Raw genomic sequence first — 16511 nt, 5'->3', positions numbered from 1 at the left:
TCAACAGAGGGTACATTAGACACTTTTACAATACGGTGAGTCATTTAATTATAGAATAATTGTGTAATCCTGATTTTTCCGTTCTCTCTCCTTCCACTATTCATGTTAATTAAACCGTTTCAATTACTCCCCCTTATTCCAACTTTTTGCCTTTTTCGTCGTTCTCTCCTCTTTTCGACTATTTTCCCCCTCGTTCTCTCAATCATTTAACGGCCGCGGCGGCAATTATTTGTGAAGCAGCAACAGAACAAAAGAATCAATGCAATTTCAATGCAAAATATCACCAACAGCAGAACTAAAGAATCAACAAAATTTCAGCGCAAAAAATCAACACAGATTTCAAAATTCTACAAAAAAGCAACACGATCGATTCAACACAAATTCAACGAAAAATCAACACAGATTTAGAATCAACATAGAATTAATACGATTTCAACAAAATATTCAACTTCAGCAGAACAAAAAACAACAACGCAATTTCAGCGCAAAAAATCAACACAGATTTCAGAGTTCAACAAAAAAGCAACACGATCGATTAAACACAAATTCAACAAAAAATCTTCATAAAATTAACGCAGAGTTTAGAATCAACATAGAATCAACACAAAATTCAACATCAACAAAAAATCAACGCAATTAAAGTTTCGATGTCAATTACAGAGGTGTTAAGATCCTTTCTAAGATGTGAATATTTTCAGGTTTGGAAGGTGGGAGAGAAATTAGGAACGCATAAACCGTTCAGAAACTTAACATACAAAAATACCCTATGTTGACAAAATACATGCTCTTGTTGAGATAGAAATTCTACGCAATATAAACTACAAATCTATTATAATTAATTGCTAGAGTTAAAATTTTGAGTCTGTATTAGATATATGGTTTGCATTGGATCACATCCCTATATTATTACATACTTATTAACATCTAATCAATCATTTTATGTATGGAATTAATCTCTACAATTATACAGATAAAATAATTAATTCTAAGATACACTATTATAAAAAAGGAAACGATAGTTAACAATTAATTTATATAATTATGCAAATCAAATTGATACTATAAGTTTTGATTTAGATTGATTAGTTAATTTATTTAATAATAAATAAAATAAAAGAAATCAAATCGATACTATAAATTTAAGTTTTGATTTAGATTGATTAGTTAATTTATTTAATAATAAATAAAATAAAAGAATATTTATATATGATATGAGAAAAACAAATATATTCAAAGAATTAAGAATATATATAGTAATAGATGTCACTTTTTTCTTTTTAGTTTATTCCACAAAAGATGTCACATTTTATTTTTAGAAAAAGTTCTACATCATGTGTTAACATTAATATAAGGGCATGTTCAGGTTGTTTGCTATGGAAAAGTCATGATTAAATCTAAATAAGTTTTGGAACTGTATATATAACCCACATATATATCTCCGCATTCGGGAGTTTAGTTTTCAAATTATAATACTTGAAGTCAGTGTTTTGGTATTATTTATGAATAAATTATATAAGTCTGAATTCTTCTATGACCAAAATGCCCCCGCCACCACTTCTGCACACACCACTTTCTCGTTTTGCAAATTGAACAAAACAACTCCACCCCTCCATCCATCCATCCATGGCAATCAAGAGGAATAAGTTTCATCCCAGGCTCGTGAGCATGGGGATGGAGTTGTTGGCCTCCATGGACAAAACACATCTCCTAAAATCCCGTGTTAATTTCCAAGTATGTCATCTATTATGGGACAAAGGAAATATAAAATTGAGATGCTGCCGGGCCTGGGCTGATATTGAGTTTGTAAAAAGGCTCAATTAGAGCCCGTTTAACCTAATAAGCCCATCCCAACTCACTATTTTGTTCTCTATCTCTGCCGCACGATTTATTGCTCTTTGATTTTCAGGCTTTGAATAGGTTCAGAATTGAGAAAATTGGTAAACAATTGAATAGGTACAGAATTATTATGAGAAAATAGGTAAACAAAGTGAAATCCAAATGGTAAAAATGAAAAGGTAATAGAAAAAAGAAAATGGGGTGTCGAAATTGCAAAGCGGTGAAAATTTAGGGAGCTAAAATCAATTATTGCAAATATAAATAAAAATTTATTGAAAATTTAAGATTTACAGCTGTTGATTGTAGTAATTAAAAAAAAAGGAAAACCTCTGTTATTTCTGTGCCTGTATCTCTCTGCTTGGTTGTCTCTGCATTTGAACAACAGAAAGGGGATTCGGATTTCGGAGTGTAAAAGAAGTCAAAAGATGAGCGTCATTGATTTACTAACTCGTGTGGATGCGATCTGCAAGAAGTACGATAAATACGATGTCTCGCAGAAGGATTCCGCCATCTCCGGCGAGGACGCCTTCGCCCGCCTCTATGCCGCCGTAGAGTCTGAAATCGAGGAAGCGCTCCAGGTTTGAATAGTTTCTACTACTTAATTTTACTCACGTTGACTCAATTTTCGAGATTTTGATTTTGATTTTGATTTTGATTTATCTTTGCAGAAAGCGGAGACAGCTGCCAATGAGAAGAGTAGGGCATCGGCTGTAGCGATCAACGCCGAGCTTCGAAGGACCAAAGCCAGGTTGCTCGAAGAAGTTCCAAAATTGCAGCGATTAGCTGTTAAGAAGGTTCTGCTCTGTCTGGATATTCGCTTTAGGGTTATAGGTTCAATTAATTTGTCATTTTATGTCATCATCTTCATATTCATTGTGCGATTTGGTGAAACGTTGGATTGATTTTTCTCTCTCTCTTATTTGATAACTTATCAAGGATTTCATTGTTAAATTCTTTGTAATCATCAGTCGCTTAGATAAAAGGATAGCCTGCATTGTTGGTAAAGGTTTTATGACCTTTTCAAGTCCAAACCCATTTTGTTATAGTTGCTTGAATCGGCGGTTTGTGAACAATTTGTTCAAGGAAGCTGGTTCTAAACTAGGATGTCGAGGCAGCTTGAGCTGACAAAGAAAAATGTGGAGTAGCTATTACCAGATAGGGCCAGTAGCAATTTGGTTATTTGTTGACTTTACATGTTAATCCATACTTGTGCCTTGTGGCACCGGGCCCTAAATTCATGATTTCAAGACCGTGATGGTTGGAGTACCTTTTTGGCGCCGTGCCCTAAATTCATGATTACAACTACCTTGGGACGGATGGAGTAGTTAATAGCAGAAAGGGCCAGTAGCAATTTGGTTATTTATTGCCTTTACATGTTAATCCCTACTTGTGTCTTGTGGCACCGTGCCCTATATTCATGATTTCAAGACCGTGATGGTTGGAGTACCCCTAAATTCATGATTTTAACTACCTTGGGACGGAGGGAGTAGTGAATAGCAGATATGGACTGTAGCAATTTGGTTGTTTATTCGCTTTACATGTTAATCCCTACTTGTGCCTTGTGGCACCGTGCCCTTAGTTCATGATTTGAAGACCATGATGGTTGGAATACCAGAAGTCTAGAACTGACGAACTGGCTGATGTCCAATTTAAAATGCCAAATGGGTGTTTCCATCGAGTCAATTGCTTACTTTTTCCATTTTATTGTATCTGTAAACACTCCTTCATGACTTTTCTTCAAGGTATCAACTTCCAAGAGAATGTGGGTACTGAACATTGGTGTGTGGTATTTTGGCCTGATCTAAATTTTTTGAATGAGAGAGGTCACCCTAGGGTTCTGTTTTAGTTGCGAGCTATCATATATTGGGGGTTTTAATGTTAGTAAGCTGGCGTTAATTCAAACTACTGATTTAAATCGACTGTTTTAGGGAAATTTGAACTGAAACCTTATATTTATTTATTATTGTTTCATTTTGCAAAACTGATGCAATCTGGTCTCACACACTCTCTGGGCTGGAGGTACCATTTTACAGTCATGTTGGAGCTACTTGGTCTCCTTAAAATGTTGTAGTTTATGATCCATTGACACTTCAGCCCGTGTTTTGTTCTTGATGATAAATAATTTCATCATTCATGTCACATTTTAAAGTTTGTGAAATAAATAATGATGTTGGTGTTCATTTCAGGTTAAAGGACTTTCAACAGAAGAACTCACTGCCCGTAACGATCTGGTCCATGTCTTGCCTGATAGGATCCAAGCCATACCAGATGGGTCTGCAGCACCACCCAAATCATCCGGGGGTTGGGGAACGTCAGCTTCAGCTCCTCGTACAGAAATAAAATTTGATTCAGGTTTCTTTTCCTGTTATGTATCCATTGTATTCATCTCGTGTTTCTGTGTGCAATCTCTTCTGCTTCTGGTGGAGCTCATTGGGGTTTTATTGACTATCTGTTGATGCTGAGTTTTAGATGGGAAGTTCGACAATGAATACTTTCAGAATACAGAAGAATCAAGTCAATTCAGGCAAGAGTATGAGATGCGGAAAATGAATCAGGCAAGTGCCTTTCTGAAAATGCATAGTCTAGTGTTATTTTGGAGGAAGCTTTCACAATTTTTTGGATTATTATTTTCAACAATTGTATCATCTAAATCATAATGCAGGACCAAGGTTTGGATGTCATAGCAGAAGGTTTGGGTACACTGAAAAACATGGCCCAAGATATGAATGAGGTTACCTTTCTTCTTCCATTGCTGTTCTCTTTACTTGTTGATATCTGATACTTTAGTTTTGGTTGTTTGCCAATTGCCTATTCTACAATAATCTCAAATTCCATACAATATGTTGCAGGAATTGGATAGGCAGGTCCCTCTAATGGATGAGATTGACACAAAGGTTAGACACTCAATGCAAACATATGACTGGTGTGAAGATTTGAGTAATATTATTCTTCGTGACACATGTTTTCCTTTGCCTATCAGCATCTCCTGTTCCCTCCATATTTGTAGACATTACACTGCGTGTTCAAATGCTTTATAGACATTACTCCTCTCTTTTGCTTACTAAAATAAAATGTTCAATCAAGAATCAAGGTTACTATATGGCCCATGAAAAAGCATATAAATTTTACTAAATGAAAACATGTATGGTTTCCTGAGAGTTCCTACCACAAAGCTCTCAGCGCAATTGCACCTTTGTTTGGTGATTCGAGTGTGTACTTAAAGCTTAGATAGTACTTTCATTTGCCAGTTTAGCACTATTTTCTATTAACTTTGTTAAAGAGAATTGTAGGTTCTGTGTTTGACTCAATTTGACTTTGAGTGAGAGAATTCATAGCTTTTCAATTGATTGCTTACAGGTGGACAAGGCAACATCTGATCTGAAAAATACCAATGTCAGATTGAAGCACACTGTCAATCAGGTGATTTTACTTTCAAGTTCTTTAATATGTGCATGTTCTTTATGAGTAAATCTTAGAAGATATTGATCATTGAACAATCACGAGCTGTTTAAATCAACGTGAGTTGATGTTTTCCCCATCATCGTAAATGGATTAAGAAGCATCCTGTTGTCTATGTAGCATGGGATTGACTTTGCAATTTCTACTCTTGTTGATGTGCTTTTGGTCTTGTTGCAGCTTAGGTCTAGTCGAAACTTCTGCATCGACATCATTTTGCTGTGTATAATCCTTGGAATAGCAGCCTATCTGTACAAGTAAGTTTTTATAGCAATTCATTTAAGATGCTAATTTTCTTGCTTTAAGTAAGATAATAAGACGTGCTTGCTTGCAGTGTGTTGAAGAAATGAAGGTTCTGCTGCTGCTATGTGTGCTTGCTTTCATGAAGGTGCTGATGCTGTGTTACTGATCGGCATACGTGTGTCACAGTGTGTGTATTTGTTTCAGAGAGATATGGTTACTGGTGTTCTAATATTTGTATAATTAATTCTTGATCTAATACAATCATTCAGATTCGTATATCTTTATCTAATTCAATCATTCAGATTCGTAAAATGTGTACATAATTACACTTTGATAAAATATTACTCGAAAAGAAATAGGGGAAACTATAAACACAAATATTAGTAGTATAAAAAAGCATCATGAAGGGATAGATTCAAATTGGCATATAGGTATTCAATTAAAGCTATCGTTGCGTCAGTTTTAGAGTAAAAAATGGACATTACGAAAAACTTTTCGTCTCTTTTAATGTAAACATACAACAACACATGAATATCACAACAATCCAGAATACAAGAAGCACGTTCTAATATAGACCGTTGAGCGAAAACTGTGAGGCCATTACTCGAATCAAGAAGCCGTGACTCAAGGTTCTCTACAACTTTAGTGGTTGATAAACAGACTGAACCTCCCATCCTTGTTGAGGATGGAAATCACACTAGGTGGCCCAGTCGGTGCACCGGGAACTGGATGAGTAGCTGACAATGGCGGATCCAGAAACTAAAAATCGTAGGATCGAACGAGATAATAGTATTACAATATTTAAATATATATATATATATATATATATATATATATATATATATATATATATATATATAGAGAGAGAGAGAGAGAGAGAGATGATCAAAATAAGAATGCATTTAAATCCAAAAATGCAGCCCAAATCTTGACCCTAGGATTAGATGATCTAATGGTCAATAACTAACCAAAAACACGGAAGGTCATAATTAAGTAGTTTTAGGTCATATTATAAGATTTGGGTTTATGTCATGTTAAGATCATTTTAGGTCATGCTTTGTTAGCATGATCTAAAAATAAACTAACTATGACCTAAACATGTCTTACGTATGACCGTGTTCTGTGTTTCTGTATTTAAATCTGGTCTTCATAGATCAAAATCCTATATACATATATATATATAAGGGGTGTATTCAGATGAAAACCATAATGTATATTAAAACATCAAACCATGTAAATAATGTACATTATACACACTAATAATGTACATTTACATTATATGAATTCTGTACATTATGCTGACAGTACATTATACATGAATAAAATGTACATTATTAGTGTGTATAATGTACATTATTTTACATGGTTTGATGTTTTAATATACATTATGGTTTTAATCTGAATACACCCCTATATATATATATAGAGATGTGTTAATATGACAACCCTCTTTATTGTAACACCATACCACCATTTTAGGCCATTGGATCTGAAAATCGTGTGCTTGTCATGCTGCCACGTGTAAAAACACGGAGGGGTAAAATAGAAAATTTCTAATTTTACGTTACCAGATTGCAGTGCTGTTCATTGAACATTGCAGTCTTACCACAACAATATTGTAGTTTACCACGACTGCAATATCTAATACAGTAGACTGCAAACCCGTGTTTTTTCACGAAACTTAATCCTAGGCGTCCATAAATGAGATCTAACGGACTATATTGGTGGTATGGTGTTATCCTAACTATGGTGGCACCCTAGTGCACCCCTATATATATATATATAGGGGAGTGATCAATTGCTAACTACAACTAATTTAAGGCCACACGATTTAAAAAAACGTGTGGTCTACAATTTGCCACGTGTAATTTTCATTTTTATTAATTAAATCGAAAAAGATAGAAAAAAAAACGCCAAATTAGGGTTTTGGATGAAAATGTCAATATAGTGTTTCGAAAATATCAACACAATGCTTTGAGAATGTCAACACAAATTTTGGATTGACATTGTATATGCTTTATATTGACATATTATCTTAGTTGCATTGACATTAACTTAAAAAATACGAAAATTCTAGAATTTTTTTTTCAAATTTTGACGTCGGAACATATGCATGTAGTATATCGTTGGAATCCTTATAAAATTATCTTTAATTTGATATATGTTATATGAATTTAAAGTTTTGGGATTTCTTTTAAAAGTTAGTTATAACTAATTTGACATTAATACCCCTATTGATTTTTATTGGAATTAATCCTATAGCCTTATTGACGTTTTTTGTTGATCGTATTGGCATTTTGTGGTTGATGATCTAGGCCTTTAATTAGAATATCTAATGGCTAATATTGAGTTGTAGTTAGCAATTAAGCATTGAGTTTAGCAATATAACACTCCCCTATATATATATATATATATATATATATATAGGGTTTTGATCTATGAAGACCAGATTTAAATACAGAAACGCAGAACACGGTCATACGTAAGGCATTTTTAGGTCATAGTTAGTTTATTTTTAGGTCATGCTAACAAAGCATGACCTAAAATGATCTTAACATGACATAAACCCAAATATTATAATATGACCTAAAACTACTTAATTATGACCTTCCGTGTTTTGGGTTAATTATTGACCATTAGATCATCTAATCCTAGGGCCAAGATTTGGGCTGCATTTCTGGATTTAAATGCATTCTTATTTTGATCATCTCCCTCTATATATATATAGGGATCGGGTCCTATTCTAATGCTTTTAGCACCCTAATCCAAAATCAAGACTAAATCTCCACCCTTGGATTTTAAAATGAGTGGATGAGATTAAAGCTCACAAAATCTCAATAAATAATAGACAAAATATCAACAAAAGGGTAATATCGTCATTATGTTATCATATGATAATTTTCGTGAGTGTTTTTTTATATCAACATTGTGTATTACAAATATCAACAATATGACATTAGAATATCAACACAAGGACAAGAAAATATCAACACATTTTTATTGAGATTGGACATGCATAATATTGAGATTTTGCCTACAATATATTGAGATTTTTTGTTGCATTTGTTGAAAATAGCTGCTTATCAACATGTACGAAAATTGAAATATAATTTATCAAATTTCATCACCTGAACATCGTCGGAACATATGCAATTGAGATCTCGTTGGAATCCTTATTAAATTATCTTTAATTTGATATATTTTTTGCGAAAAATAATATAAATTGAGAGAGTTACGTAAATTTAAAGATTTGAGATGATTTTGAGGAGAGAGAAAGTAGTTAGTTATAATTACTACATATAGGATTTGACATTAATACCCTTTTAATTTAATTAATAATTATTTAAATTTAAAATATATTACACTTGGCATCATATTAACCACAAGATCTTCTAATCTAATGGTTGAAAATTGGTCTCAATTTGAGATTGGTAATTAGTTAGCAATTGATTACATCCCTATAGGGATGTACTAGTATAACAACTAATTTTAAAGTTACAACGTACATCCAACCACGTGCTGCCATGTGGCACGAAAAATGCAATATTGTATACAGAAAAATGCAATACACATTTGTAGAAGCTATAAATGAATTTCGGCGGATTGCATTTTTGTTATATGCATATTGCATTTTTTATCATTGAGTTTTGCATTTTTGATATTGACTGTTTAATTTGCATTTTATATATAGACGAATTGCATTTTTATATTTGAAAATGCAAAACTTAACAATAAAAAATGCAATTTATGTGAAAATGCAAAACTCAACACTATAAAATGCAATTTACATACAACTAAAATGCAATATGCGAAAATGCATATACAACTAGATTGCATTTTTGTGTTTAAAATATTGCATGTTTTGTGCCACATGGCAGCACCAGATTGGATGTACGTTGTGACTCTAAATAAGGGGGCACCCTAGTGCTCCCTTATATATATATAGGGATGTGTTAAAATGACAACCCATCTTAAAATAACACCATGCCACCATTCCTAGCAAATCATTTGTACACGTGGACGAATAATCAGCTGCCATATGGCAATCATAAAAAAATTTGCAAGAGTAAATTTACGCGGATTGCAACATTCAATACTCTAGACTGCAATATCCAATACTCTAGACTGCAAGGTGACGCGGCCTGCAATATCCAATACTCTAGACTGCAATATCCAATACGCTAGACTGCAATCTATAGATTGTTGTAGATTGCTGTCTAGCGTTTATACTATTGCAGTCTAGCATATATAATATTGCAGTCTAGCGTGGTGTTGCAGTGTCATTTTAAAAGTGTTGTCATTTTAACGCACCCCTATATATATATATATATATATATATATATATATATATATAGGGTCCTGTTAGGTTGAGATTTTTTGGCCTAATTGAGAATTGAGATGCAATCTCAGCCACCCATTCACAATCTTCGCGCGATGTCAACAGCGCCTGGTTTATGTCAACAGGGTGGTATTTTTGTCATTTTAGTTCTAAAATGTTTCAGCTGTATTCAAAACACGCCGTAAAACTCTCAAACATTTCTCTGAGTTCTCTCCAAAATTTCTCTTACAATTCTGCATCTTCTCTTCCCTTCGTCGCTATTCATCTCCTAATCTTAGACTTCGTTCAGTTTTCTACATCAATTAATTTCCAAAAATGAGGATCGAAGAAGTAGTTGAAGTTGAAGCACCGATTGTAGCCGGAAAAAGGCATTCCAAATCGGTGGTCGTGGAAGCGAATTCTTCAGGTTAATAAATTGATTCAAATTTTAAGTATATTGCTTCGATTTTAGTGTATTAAAACAGATTTGGATTTGTTTTCTTCTGAATTCGATTTCTGCTGATTTTTTATTGTTGATTAGTGATGGTAGATTCGGAAGAGGGGGAAATCAACAAGGCTGCTGGAAAAAACGAAAGAGAACATGCATCTGCTTCCAGTTAAGGATTTGTTTTAATTTTTAAGATTATTGACATTTCATACAATAGCTATTGACATAGTTATGATAATAGACTTGTGTTTTCTATAAACAACATATATTTGTCATTGAGATGATATTGTATACTGTTGACATAGTGTATGCTTGTTTGGATTGCTGTTGACATTATAAACTTTAACAATTGATATAAAAGTAATAAGATAATTATGTTTGCTTTAAACATGATATACTTGTTATTGACATAGTGTATACTTATTAGAATCGCTGTTGACATAGTCAAATTGACATAATAGTAACCAGATAATTGTGTTTGCTATATATGAGATATACTTGTTATTGACATTGATTTATTATGTACTTTATCTATTGACATAATTTTAAGAATATACATCACTTGTTGTCGATAGGGTATACTTGTTATTGACATAGATTTATTATGTACTTTATCTATTGACATAATCGTAATAACATGCATGCACTTGTTGTCAACAGGGTATACTTCTTATTGACATGATATCGTGTATAATTGATATTGATTTATTCTGTTTGATTTTAAAAATGTTAAGATTATTGACATTTTATATACTAGCTATTGACATAGCTATAATAATATATTGTTGACAGTAGTAGTGTATGCTTGTTTGAATAGGTGTTGACATAATTATATTGACATAGTGTATGCTTGTTTGAATGGCTGTTAGGATGACTGTAGAAAACATATAAATGTTTCTAGGTCATGTTGTTGCTCATGGACCTTTTAGGGAGGAACGGCTCCCCTGTTTTGGTGTTGGTCTTGAATGGCTCTTGTAAGTTTATCAGCAGTCATTGTCTACTTAATTATTTCAAAAATGCTTTTCTTAAGAGATAATGTATGCGGTGCAGCAGATAGTTTCATGATAGTTGAATGATTTACCATCTTGTTCAATGAAATAGGAACTTCTCTGATTTTGCTGCTTTTTTGCTAGGTTTATTACTAGTTTCTTTCTGGGTGCAATCCCCTGGTATATAAGAGCTTTTCTACTGCTATGTGTCCGTATGGATGACAGAGAGAAGCCTGAACTCATTGCATGTGGTATAGCTGTAAGTCTTTTCAATTTCTACTAGAATCTCCTCAAGTATCAATTCATGGATGTTCCCAACAGTTAGGGTCTTAGGGATGATGTGTAATCATATTTTGGTGTTTTATGCCTGTTTTTTATCCAGTGGATTTTGTAATTTTATTGTCTCTGAATAAGTATATGAGGTTTCTCTTGTCAATCAATACCCCCTCCCACCAGTCATCATATGTGTTTTGCTTCTTGATGCAACTGCTTGAGTTGATATGCACTTGGAAGCCAAACGACTTCACTTGAATCTGTGGCCGACAAGTTTCTTCATTTGTCCAAGACGTTCCTTCAAGACAAGCCTGATACTTTTGATCACTGGAAAACAATATCTGAATCAATAGTTATTGCTGAAAAAGAAAAGGAAGTTCTTGAAGATTTGACCGAATTTCCAACTTTTAAATTTGGACATTTCTTTGATGAAGTAAGTACATCATTTTGTTTACATATGTTTCTTTGAGTTGACATTAGATTACTCCTACAGTTTATATGCTAACATTGTAGAACTAATTTACAAGCAGTATGCAGAAGAAAGAAACAGAGAAAATATCCCTACATCGCCAGGTTATGATCCTAAGGGGGTGAGCCAATGAATCAGCCTCTCCTATCTCACCACCAGCTGCAAGCCCAATGGATGACGCACAAGTTGAAACGAACAAAGAAAAGCAACAGGAGAAAAGGAAAGAGAAAGTAGAGAATATTGTTAAAATAAAATAACTAAAACTAAGATTAAATAGTATATTGTTTTTATAAAATGACTGAATTGTTGTTGACATGGCTTGAAAGTGTAGTTGACATTTGGTTATAATTGTTGTTGACATGATTTGTACGTGTTGTTGACATGACTTATAATTGTTGTTGACATGGTTTCTATGTGTAGTTGACATGACTTATAATTGTTGTTGACATGGTTCTATGTGTAGTTGACATGGCTTATAATTGTTGTTAACATGACTTATAATTGTTGTTAACATGGTTCTATGTGTAGTTGACATAGTATGTAACATAGTTGACATGACTTGTACGTGTAGTTGACACGATATGTACCGTAGTTGACATGACTTGTATGTACCGTTGACACGATATGCACCATAATTGACATAATTATATTAGTTGTTGACATGACTAGTATATATAGTTGACATGATTTTTAATTGTAACTAACCTTAAAAACATGAATTATAATTGAGCATAATTAAATTATATGTTTAAGTAATCTTAAATTATATGACTACATCTCCATGTGTAAGTAATCTTAAATTATATAGTTGGATGGGTTTTAAAACTATTATTATGGATTCTGAAGTTTGAACTTAGCAGTTATATCAAATGTTAATCAGTTCAACAAATTGTATTGAAATGTCAACAACCTATAACCAAATGTCAACAGCTTGTATAAAGTGTCAACAACTCAGAAAACAAATATTATAATTAATAAAGAAAATTATAAGATAGATGTCATTAGAGAGCAGAATCAAATATCAACAACTAATAAGATAATGTCAATAACTTTTAGTATATGTTAACAACTAAAAAACAACTCTGATTGTTGTTGACTGGCTTGTACGTGTAGATGACATGACTTATAATTGTTGTTGACATGGTTTCTATGTATAGTTGACATGACTTGTACGTGCAGTTGACATAGTATGTAACATAGTTGACATGGTTTGTACGTGTAGTAGACACGATATGTTCCGTAGTTGACATGACTTGTATGTACCGTTGACACGATATGCACCATAGTTGACATAATTATATTAGTTGTTGACATGGCTAGTATATATAGTTGACATGATTTTTAATTGTAATTAACCTTATAAACATGAATTGTAATTGTAATTACCCCTCCAGGCAGGACTGGGGCAGCCTGGACGCCCTCATCAGCGAGTAGCATGGAGGCAAGTCTGACTCCAACTTGTATTCAAATGTCAACAACTTATAACCAAATGTCAACAGCTTGTATAAAGTGTGTACAACTTAGAAAACAAATCTTAAAATTAAAAAAAAACAAAATCATACAATAGATGTCAATAGAGAGCAAAATCAAATATCAACAACGGGTCTTGTTAGGTTGAGATTTTTTAGCTTAATTGAGAAATGAGATGCATTTTCAGCCACTCATTCACAATTTTCGCGCAATGTCAACTACTCAAACATTATGTCAACTAGGGGGCATAATTGTCATTTTCGCGATGTCAACTACGGAGACAATATGTCAACTACGATGTCAACAACAAATGTTATTTATGGGAACCACGATGTCAACAACAAATGTTATTAATTGTATACGTAGTTGACATAGATTATATAGGTAGTTGACATGCATAGTTGATATTAAAAAAGGGAGATAACTAGATCTTAGCAACTAATTTTCAAATGAGAAATATTACCAAACAACCAGAGTGCAAAATATTTCATGCTTTAATTTGGAGAAATAAAAGAGAGAGACACGTAACATTTGCCTCAAAAGCAGAATTCTTTACGTATTTTCCGTTCCTTTCATACTTGATAAATCATCCAACAACAATAAAAAATTTGTACATTTAACATTTCTTCAATATCGAAAATATCGAATATCAACAACTCGTATTAAAATGTCAACAACTAACAAATAACACTTATAATTGACATATCAATACCGAAAATATCGAATGTCAACAACTCGTATTAAAATGTCAACAACTAAAAAATAACACTTACAATTGACATATCAATACCGAGAATATCGAATGTCAAAAACTAAAAAATAACACTTATAATTCACATATCAATAGCCAAAATATCAAATGAACTAAAACAAAGTTGAGATATCACAGTTAACAGGCAAGAAAAAGCAACAAAACTGCCAGACATCCAATTCAATCATCAAATAAAAGTTCAATCATCAAATTGGTCAATCATCTGCGTCGGACTCACTACCAGGAACTCCCTGAATCAGAATCTGTAAAAAGCAAGCTCAAACGAATGAACATCTGTTTCTGTTTCCGTTTTCCATACTTTCAACCCCAACACAATGTAGAACCGCAAGAAGAATCAGTATCAATACCACTCGAGGATGACGAATCGCTACTTGAGCTGCCAGAACTGCTTGAACTACTGCTGGCATTGCCTCTACCATCATTCTCCTGTCCAACAACACCATCATTCTCCTGCCCAACAACACCTTCTCTCTCAATCTCAATCTCCACCACAGCAGGGAAGCTCGATGCTGGCATATCGTCATCAATATCTACATCTTCTTCATCATTTTCTTTCATCATCTTGCCACAATCATCATTCTTGTCGCTCAATGCGCCCTACACAACATTACCAGCAACATGAAAAGCAGTGAAAATACCACAAAAAAGACAAAAAATCTTGATGCAAATTTAACTTAACACATTAGCATCAGTAACAAGACTGGAGGAAATAGAAACTCCAGCAGCTGGATTGTTGTTCATCATCAACTCTTGCCGCTTTGTCTTGCTCACCATCTTCTTCCAATTGGTCACAAACCGATCAAATTCCCACAACGTTTCCGTATCAAGAGCCTCAATATCAAGCTCAATTTCATCGTCATCCTGTGCCAAATGCTCATCCCTCTTCCTGATTATCTATACAAGTTGAGGCATCTTCTCTTGGGGTAAATTCTGCAACCCAAATCCAAGTTTTGTTGACATCCAATTCTTGATAATACTTCCAATTCCATAAACAAATCAACAATTAAGCTTGCAAAAAGTTCAAATCCTATAACAAAAGCAAATATTGGAAAATCAATATCTCAAATGAGTTCACATCCAATACAATTGAATCATCTACTGCAAAAATATGGTAATATGGTTGCAACGGAAGCAAAAATCTCATAAAAATGTTGATAGCAAAAACACAAGTTAATAGCAACTCATCAAATCATGATCAAGGAAAAACAACTACTTAGTCTATAGTCATCACAACAAGCACTACAAGGCAAAAAAAAAAAAAAAACCAGAGACGTATCAAAATGCCTCTATTTTACAGAAATCGGTAAAATTTCACCTTAATTAAAATTCATAAAATCGGCAACAGCAAGTTTTACAGAGGAAGAATTGCAAGCGAATTAGACTAGGAAGTAATTAAACCTAGTAATCGAGGCTTCTAGCAAATTCTGGACCAGCAATCGAATCACGTCGCTCGCAAAGCATCAAATAGCTCTCTCTGTCGAATAGCATCAAATACTGGATACATGCTCCTTCACACCAATGCCGGCGATGCGCTCCGACACATCCGCCGTGGAAGACGACCAGAGCTCGCGCACAGGATCTGAAGTCAGCGGCGGTGGAAGACGATTCATGCTGTTTAGAGTGAGAGTTTTGACGGAAGGATCAAGAATAAGCCCTTGCAATTACCATTCTGCCCTTTCAAAATAAATTAATCTAAAAATATTTTTTGTGTGGTAAAATCTGGACCACTCATTTAATAAAAATGAGTGGCTGATATTGCATCTCATTTCTCTATTAGCCTAAATAATCTCAATTGATCATGATCCTATATATATATATATATATATATATATAGGTCCATGATCAATTGAGATTTTTTAGGGTAATTGAGAAATGAGATGCAATATCAGCCATTCATTTTCATTAAATGAGTGGTCCAGATTTTGCCACACAAAAAATATTTTTAGATTATTTTATAATGAAAAGGGTAGAATGGTAATTTTCTATTAATTGAAACTGGAAATCATAGCAGAGCTTCTTTGTATTTTTGCTCCACAATGAGCTGCGACGGTGCTGCGGCGGCGAAGGATCAGAGGCCGCGGCGGAGGACAGAAATCTACCGGAGCTTCACTTGTATGTCACCATCATTTATCTTCCGGCGTTGGTTCAATGGCGGAAAATCTAGGTTTTTGAGAACATAATTCGCAGAGAGAAATTGGGGGAAAGGGGAAATCGATGCAGATCTAGATGTACAGAGT

General features: G+C 33.7%; 1 protein-coding gene and 1 pseudogene across 3 annotated transcripts; one reads left to right on the top strand and one right to left on the bottom strand.

Annotated features, from left to right (window-relative positions):
- Positions 1–2138: 2138 nt before the first annotated feature.
- LOC125218424 (syntaxin-71-like) lies at positions 2139–5813 on the top strand. Of its 3 annotated transcripts, none has more exons than XR_007175957.2 (9): positions 2139–2414; positions 2505–2630; positions 4023–4188; positions 4306–4391; positions 4499–4567; positions 4686–4730; positions 5194–5256; positions 5478–5549; positions 5627–5813. XR_007175957.2 is itself a non-coding variant. In XM_048120090.2 (9 exons), exons 1-9 carry the CDS (start codon positions 2262–2264, stop codon positions 5640–5642), a joined length of 801 nt encoding a protein of 266 aa, XP_047976047.2. In that variant the 5' UTR covers positions 2142–2261; the 3' UTR covers positions 5643–5813. The 3 variants fall into 3 exon arrangements, 2 of the variants coding, with proteins under 2 accessions (XP_088923559.1, XP_047976047.2); XM_048120090.2 differs by having other exon boundaries at positions 2142–2414; positions 5473–5549; XM_089067433.1 differs by lacking the exon at positions 5627–5813 and having other exon boundaries at positions 5473–5553.
- Positions 5814–14468: 8655 nt separating this feature from the next.
- LOC148934219 (transcription factor GTE7-like) lies at positions 14469–15884 on the bottom strand (annotated as a pseudogene).
- Between the last annotated feature and the right edge of the window lie 627 nt (positions 15885–16511).

This window comes from Salvia hispanica, chromosome 1 (genome assembly GCF_029641045.1).
Source record: "Salvia hispanica isolate PSC_SH4W2 chromosome 1, Shi_PSC_v1, whole genome shotgun sequence".
Taxonomy (NCBI): Eukaryota; Viridiplantae; Streptophyta; class Magnoliopsida; order Lamiales; family Lamiaceae; genus Salvia; species Salvia hispanica.
This window is presented reverse-complemented; position numbering and strand designations above follow the sequence as displayed.